We start from the raw sequence: 7,992 nt of genomic DNA, 5'->3' as shown, positions 1-7,992 counted from the left end.
GTGCTTAGCGCGCTTTGTAATAGCTTCAGCTTTTATGTAAACAATATTTTTTACTGATCAAAAGTCGTTCTGAACCACCGCCAACCAATCTTTGGCTGAAGTAGACGGTTTTCGTCATACATTTATTTTACAACTTTTGATCGTCGTCGCCCTCGCTTTCGTGTACATCGACCGTGCTTATGTTCCGTGGAGAGTATGCATGTTGTGTGCGTGTGTGGCATCGTATGTGGAAAGTGAATCTTTAAGCGAAAGAAGATAAAGGAAAACACGAAGCATCATGGAGCATTGCTACGATAAATTTGCATCGTCTGAGATGTAAACGTGTTTCATAAAGGAAAAACTAGTGATTACATTCAGTTACTCTCGCTTGTAGCTCGTTTTGCTTCAGCAGCTGACCCGCTTCGAGGTAAAATCCTAGAGTTCGTCAACACCAACACACGTCGTCGAAGTATACGGTGCAAGGTGCTTTTTCGTCATTTTTTACTCCATTAATGTGAGAAAAACCCTCCTCCCGTGCATAGTTGAAGCGTGTGACGTAGGCGAGGCTTTTGTCGTAGAAAGTCTATTGTTTGTTGCCAGTTGTTGCACGAAAACGGGGCTCAAACCGGTTGCTTTGCCAAGCTGAGCATCACAAACGGACTCCAAACTGGAACGGGACAGGAAAACTCGAGGCATCAGCAACACTTCCACCACAGCAAGAAACAACGGTGGAAGTACATCGCTAGGTGTGGAAGTGTCGGCAGAAGCGACGGCAACGACGGAAGCGGATACGAACACCACCGGCACCGAGAAAAAGAAGATGAACGGTTTGAGCTTCAGTGAACTGTGCTGCCTGTTCTGTTGCCCTCCATGCCCCGGCCGCATCGCATCAAAGTTGGCCTTCCTGCCGCCTGAGGCCAGTTACGATTTGAAACCGGAAGCCGAGAGCGCCAACAGCAAGTTCACCCTGACACTGTACGATAAGGCCGATTGGCAGTACAGCGACCGAGAAAAGGAGTGCTTGGAGGCATTTTATGCCCGGTCTTCCCGCGGCAACAGGATCGCTTGCCTGTTCGTCAAATGCAGCGCAAATGCACGGTAAGTCTGAAACGCTGGAGGATAGGAAGGTGTTGATCCACATCTTTCTAAATTAATTATCCCCATGGGTCATGAAACCTTCGTTCCCTATTGAACCTAGGTAGGTGCGTATCGTTCTAAACCCACAATGACTATTGTTTTCCTGTTTTTTTGTAGAGATGACATCATGAAATGATGAATCATTAATATGAATCTAGAATGCCTGCTTTTAAGATTAAGGACAGTTTCGAATGCCAGCAAGAATCTTGTTCGCCTTACCATAAAAAATTATCTGTTCGCCTTTGAATTACTTGAACTGATTAGATTATGTTTTATGTATTATCTGCTTTAATTAGTGCATCACATTTTTTTCTAATATTGTTCATATTTTCTTCAATCATGTTTTTTATGTCATGTCAGAAATCAGCATTGATGTGCTACTGTGTAGAAACTACGTTGAAATAAATTTTCGAATATGTAAAAGAAATTGGTGTTCTTTGGTTGTAAAAATGATCGTTGGGATTCCAAATATTTTATAACCAATAGTATGAACTAATTCTTCTTCTTCTTATTCTTTTTGGCGTAACGACCGTGTTGGTCATGCCAGCCGTTAAGGGCTTACGAGACTTTTTACCCTATGTGTACGTGGATAGTCGGTCCTTTCGTACAGGGGAGGGTCCAGTCTCGATTGGCTTTCGAACCCACGCCGTCGAGGTGGTGAGCCCCGGCTGTCGCGGACCCCTGATGGACTGATTATCAGTAGCTAATATCAATAATTAAGAAAGATGGTTAGATTGAATGCGTAAGAGTTTACTTGGCCTAGTGTTACCATTTTGATTGTTCTTGACTAGACCCCGAATTCTGTTTCCGAAGCCCCTGCTGTCGCGGACCCCTGATGGACTGATGCTCAGTAGCTAATATAAAAAATTAAGTAAAAAGGATAGATTCAGTGCGTAAGAGTTTACTTGGCCTAGTGTTTTTGTTGTTCTTGACTAGACCCCGAATTTTGTTGTTGATTTTCAGCCATGGAAATAAACACACTTAACAATTTTACAAATACATACCAGTGAAATAAACCGCTTTCGGCACAAAAGTGTTGTGAAAGTTAAGTAACTTTTATCATAAACATAATCTCATTTATGGACTTTGCAATTCATATAGTAAGGACTCGTTCACCAGCTTTTGATTATCACCAAAACCAAATGTTGACAGACCAGTCACTTTGCCATCGGTGACCAGTGTGATGAGGCTATAAAGGACCAGACCATTGACGATGCAATGATTCGGATTTCGAAAACGTCAGGTCCTCTCCTGTGTTCCACGCAAAGGAACATGACCTGTAAGTCTTGTGCTAGAGCAGTAAAGGGCTTATTTTATAATTGGAGGACTTCATTTTGCTTCAAGTAAGCAGCATGACACTACATACTGTTGCACAATAAATTGTTCTGTGTAATTTAATGTGTAAGTGCTCAACAAATGTCCTGTGCAATGTCAAAGAAGGAAATCACAGCAGTCACAGCATGGTATATTCTACATATGATCGCCGCGCTCGGGCAACCACTCGGTATCCTCTCCCCAAGCGTTAAGCAACCCTGTTTGATGGACATTTTGCCGGGCTGTTTGTCTATCCAGCTCAACCTAGGGCGTCTCCCTCGTCAGGGGTGGTGGATGTACCGCGTGATGCAGTCAACACAAAAACCGTGATTATTGATGTACCCCCGGTGATCGCTGCGCTTAACCAGCTGAAATGCTCCTACACCCCCGGTCCCGACGGCATTCCCAACTTGGTGCTGATCCATGCCATTAAAGCATTCGCCCGGTACACAAGAGGGGATGTCGCACGCCCATTCCTAACTGCCGAGGCATTGCCCTCCTTTGTGCTGTCTCTAAAGTCCTCGAGTTTGTTATCCACTCAGGCATCCTTCCTCGTGTCCAGCCTATTATCGCACTTGTTCAGCTTGGTTACATGCCAAGACGGTCCACTGTAACTAACCTTATGTCATTGTTGTTAGACATGTACCCATGTCTGGTTTTCTGGAGAGCAGGTCGATGTCACCTACATTGACTTTAAGGCGGCGTTTACCTGCTTGCCCTACCAGTTACTAAAAAAAACTCTTGGCCAATCTCGAGCGGATTGGCTTCTCGGGCTGGGAGTGGGAAGGCGGGGGGGGGGGGTGTTGCGCTTCTTCACTGGCTCCAGTCTTTCCTATCGGATCGTACGCATACGGTCAGGGTCGAGGGGTCCCTCTATGATCATAGGGGTCATAGGCCCATCCGGGGTACCTCATTGTAGCGTCTTGAGTCGCCTGCTTAAATTTTATCCTCCTATGTCCTCGTCCAGTGATCTCTTTTCCCTGCAAAACTTTACGGATACCTTCTCTGGTGCTATGCGTGGCGAAGTGTTGTGTCATCTCGTTTGATCGCACTCCTGACAAACTGGTGCACAATTACCGTCTCAGTGGCGTGCCACTCCCTCGTGTGACTGTAGTCAAGGACCATGGGGTGTGTCTAGACGATCGGCTAACTTTCAGGCCGCACTGGAGAGGGCGCAGAGAAAATTCACGTCTCCTACCGACAGACGATTCCTGAATGACCCCTCCGCTACCTTTCCTCCCTACTTTTGTCTGTCGTCGTCATGGTACCGCAAGTTTTCTAAAAATTATAAAACTGATCTGTCTATTCTGCCCAAGTGAATGATACGCTCAACGGATTTAACGATATGCTATTCAACGTAAAACAGTGGAAATGGTGTTCTTTAAAAAGTTTCTAACTTTTCCGTTGAAATGTTGCAGGTTTACCCTTCTCTTCTCACACGGAAATGCTGTCGACCTCGGACAAATGACGACATTTTTCATCGGTTTGGGTCAACGCATCAACTGTAACATCTTCAGCTATGATTATTCCGGGTACGGCCAAAGTACCGGTAAACCAACGGAAAAGAATCTCTACGCAGACATCGACGCCGCCTGGCATGCACTGCGCACTCGGTTCGGCATTAGCCCGGAAAACATCATTCTCTATGGGCAAAGCATAGGCACGGTACCGACGGTGGACCTAGCGAGCCGATACGAGGTCGGTGCAGTGATTCTACATTCCCCGCTCATGTCGGGTATGCGCGTCGCCTTTCCTGCCACCAAACGTACCTGGTTTTTCGATGCATTTCCTAGGTACTTAGCGTGTAGTTTTCGTTTACACATCAGCGGCTGATAGCGTTTGTTTATTTACTTTCTTTCCGGTTCCGGCACTGCCAAATAGTATCGATAAGGTGCCCAAAGTAACTTCGCCCGTACTGGTGATTCACGGCACCGAGGATGAGGTCATCGATTTTTCCCACGGTATGACAATCTACGAGAAGTGTCCAAGGGCCGTGGAACCACTGTGGGTGGAGGGCGCCGGGCACAATGATGTTGAAATGTACAGTCAATATCTGGAGCGGCTGAAGCAGTTCGTATCGGTTGAGCTGGTCAACTGACAAAAACTTAACAAACGCGGAGGCGGCAGTGGTGGCAAGCGTAGCAAAGGCGATGGTACCGGAACCGAAGGCAAAGACGATGGCGATAATGCGGAGGAAGAGGAGGATGAAGATTTAAACACAGGTGTGAGGGCTTACCAATTGAAAGTATGCTTTGAAGCTTTTGACCACAACCATTAAGCTGTTATTTTTTCTCCGTCCCATATTCAGATGATGAAATATTAAATGCATCGATTACAATAAGCTCAAATTCCACCAATGATGCATCGACGATTGAAAAATTACTCTAGCATCAGGGACCGGACGGGGTCAGCGAGAGTGATCTCGTGGCCTCCGTCGCACCGAAGGCTGATCCAGCCGCCCGTTCTGAAGGTGACGGGAGGGATACAACTGATGAGCAGCAGCAGCGTGAACCACCAACCGATGCCGACTGTGCTTGCAATAGCGATGGTAACACGAACAAATTGCATGATCCTTCATCAGGCGACGGTGTGTCGACGATCCCGGGAAGCACCAAAGCCACGGTGCACATTAATGGTGTCGCTGTCGACCACTTTCATCAGAACTCGGACATCGACGAGGAACGTCGCTCGTTGTGTCAGAACAGTGACATTCACGGTTTCATCTCGTACTCGTCCGACAGCAGCATGATCGAGTTGAACCTCAAGTTTCGAAAGTGCGCCTGCAACGAGAACATTATCAACATCTCGAAGGAAAATTTGCAACAGATGCAACGTACCAGCCCGCCGGGAACGGCGACGTCGGGTGACACCGGTGACGGTCGGTCGATGCCGCTCAGTACCGGTGGTGTGTTCAAGAAAGAAGGTAAAAGCAAAAAACTACTAGCATTAAACAAGGACAACTTGAATAGCTTAGTGCGCAAACTGAACGACACTTCGAATAGTTCATCCTCATCGTGTACAAAGTGTAGATTATCATTAGATGTCAATCATATTTTAAAGCAAATCGTTAGTATTAAGTCCAAAAGCGGTGGCGGTGAAGATGCCGTAGACGCCGTTGTTGACGGCAAGCATTGTGAGGGTTCTTCCCGTTCGCCTCGGGATGATTCTTGTTCGCGGCACTCGGCACTACCTCTCATCATCGATGACGACTCAATGATAGGTTTGCGTGCCGATGATTCACTAATTGGCAGCTCAGCTTCCCCACTGCCTTCGCCCAACTCGCCGATACCAGTCCTTGGGCTACCACCGCTCGAACGCCGCCACAGCGAAACGGTTGAGCGAAGATCGATCGGTGTGCAGCATGCCGGTTCCAGGCTGCCGTATCGCAAAAAGCCTCCCCTACTTCGTGCCCACGGTCGGGGCATAGCGCAGGCAGAGGAAATAATTATTATTTCCGATGAATTTCGACGTCAATCGCTTCGCGACCAGCAGTCGGTACGCGTACAAAAAAGTGGCAAAAAGATTTCCAAATCGATGGAAAGCATTGACAAGCGCAACCACCCGCCGGCATTATCGCTACGCCCGGTGGCAATAAGAAGCTTCCATCTACCGAACTCTGTGGACGGTGAGCTTGATCAGGCCGATGAGGTACTAACGATTGTGGTCGACACCGCCGATCGTGATGCTGGGAACGGAAAGACCGTCAAATCGATATCGAAATCGGTCGATAATATTTCGCTCGGTCCGGGGAACGAGGAGGTGGAAATCTTTGCCCACCAAAAAACACCGGAGGGCCGGTCGCCCGGTGCCGGAGACGATAGTGTCGAGTTGATATTCATTTCGGATGAGTTTGTCAAACGGAAGTCCAAGTCCAGCTCGGACGTGATCATCGTCGAAAATGCAGGCCACCGGCGCGAAAGTAAGCGTAGAAAACCGGTCAAACATCTATCGGTAGGCGGCGGCGCAGATGCGACTAACGTCGAGCGGAAAAAGCTTAGCGTCGCCAGGCGCCCGTCGAGCACGGAGGGTAGAATCGTAAAATCGGCCACCATACCGGCGGTCGCTACGTCGTCACCTGCTGGAAAAGCAAAGGATCCCCGCCGTAAAACTACTATATCTAGTTCGAATAGTTTTCTCACGTACGAGGAACCGTTTTCGCCAGAAACTCTCGAAAATAAAGATATAGGTCAGATGTTTGCCGATGCATCGAATGAGCAGGGAATTCTCCGTGCCACAGATCAGGGTGCCTGAAGACGATCAAAGGTTGCACGGAAAATGCATGTCCATTCGTTGCATGTGTTAGTTTATTTTACGGTTGCTCAACGCCTAAAGGGTATGTGTTTATTTTTATAATAGAATAATTTGCTGTATTCGTGTGAAATTGTAATGTATATCGTATTTGATAAGCTTTCTAGTAAATTTAAATTCTTGAGGTTTGTTTTAGGTTCTGTAAAAACACCACCTAGACACGGACAATTTATCTCATTGACTTTGCTGGCCATATGCGATGTTCTTTTTCCGTTCATATGTTTGCAACGAATGCTTAGCTTATGCCCTTTTGATAACCAGCCGGCAAATCCAGTAGTATACTTGAATCGTCAAACGATGCAAGCCCACTTTTAAGCAGTACTGGGACATTTATGGCAAAATTCGTAAAGCAATATAGTAGGATTGCATAGTTTGATGATCCAAGCATACTGCTGGATTTGCCGGTTAGTGAGCAAAATGTTGTATACCATTTTTCTCTTGAATGTCCTGTAAAGCAGTTAACAACCATCATCATCATATATTTCGAATAATGAATTACACAACAGCTCGTTTAAGCTAAGAGCATGGTCAAAACCACTTGACTGGGGCAAACATATGATGATTCAACCAGTACAGTAAAATTATGAATATATCAACTTGCATGTGACTGATCAATTCGACTGATAATCAATGTAGCAAATGTGGTAGTTTATATCATCAAAACTGGTAATCTACCTAAAATCATCGAATCTGTTCATGGAAGAGGCAATGTATGTAACACATAAATTTTTGTACGATAAGAAAACTTCATCTCCACCTTATTATGAGCTATGGACAGAGACGCGCACAGCAAAAACAGCAAGCATAGTGGAAAGCATTTGACACAAAATACTATTCAACATAAATTTACAAAAATAATACAGCAACACGCACAATGGAAGTAACACCTAGCGAAACGGTATAAACAAAATTACAGTTGATAACCACAGAAATACCAGTTTTGCTTCCATGCAATCAACACACACATGAGTAATCTGACAACGATATTCTTTTCCATAAACCTATTTGCAGATCTGATATGAAACGTAAGCATGCCGTAATAGCCGTCCTACCCATTCTTTGTTGTAATTTAAATAGCCAAAGCCATTCGCTCAACTGAATGCAGCAAAGTACTGAAACACTTACGAATCGAACCGATGTAGATTAGGGTAAAACAACAAAGCGAACTAATCTACATAAAGTATCAAGTTTTTAACAGTTCGTTTGCGTGCAGAAAGGAACGTGTGATATAATCGGACTATTTGTAAAGACATT

The 7,992-nt window shown here is 45.7% G+C and overlaps 2 protein-coding genes across 2 annotated transcripts; both read left to right on the top strand.

The window, feature by feature from the left end:
* Positions 1-222: 222 nt before the first annotated feature.
* On the top strand, positions 223-4,948 carry LOC131289841 (alpha/beta hydrolase domain-containing protein 17B-like). Its single transcript, XM_058319176.1, has 4 exons — positions 223-1,077; positions 3,849-4,223; positions 4,312-4,652; positions 4,739-4,948. Exons 1-3 carry the CDS (start codon positions 800-802, stop codon positions 4,526-4,528), a joined length of 870 nt encoding a protein of 289 aa, XP_058175159.1. The 5' UTR covers positions 223-799; the 3' UTR covers positions 4,529-4,652; positions 4,739-4,948.
* On the top strand, positions 4,581-6,863 carry LOC131285121 (uncharacterized). Its single transcript, XM_058313981.1, has 2 exons — positions 4,581-4,598; positions 4,819-6,863. Exons 1-2 carry the CDS (start codon positions 4,581-4,583, stop codon positions 6,679-6,681), a joined length of 1,881 nt encoding a protein of 626 aa, XP_058169964.1. The 3' UTR covers positions 6,682-6,863.
* The last annotated feature ends 1,129 nt before the right edge of the window (positions 6,864-7,992 follow it).

This window comes from Anopheles ziemanni, chromosome 3 (genome assembly GCF_943734765.1).
Source record: "Anopheles ziemanni chromosome 3, idAnoZiCoDA_A2_x.2, whole genome shotgun sequence".
Classification (NCBI taxonomy): domain Eukaryota; kingdom Metazoa; phylum Arthropoda; class Insecta; order Diptera; family Culicidae; genus Anopheles; species Anopheles ziemanni.
Note: the sequence above shows the minus strand (reverse complement) of the source record. Positions and strands in the feature narration are given on the sequence as shown.

Bases quoted from the DNA above. Each gene is read 5' to 3' on its own strand.
- LOC131289841 (XM_058319176.1), top strand. From the start codon at position 800: ATGAACGGTTTGAGCTTCAGTGAACTGTGCTGCCTGTTCTGTTGCCCT. The intron at 1,078-3,848 runs GTAAGTCTGAAA...GAAATGTTGCAG, and splicing joins AAATGCAGCGCAAATGCACG to GTTTACCCTTCTCTTCTCAC. The intron at 4,224-4,311 runs GTACTTAGCGTG...ACTGCCAAATAG, and splicing joins TTTTTCGATGCATTTCCTAG to TATCGATAAGGTGCCCAAAG.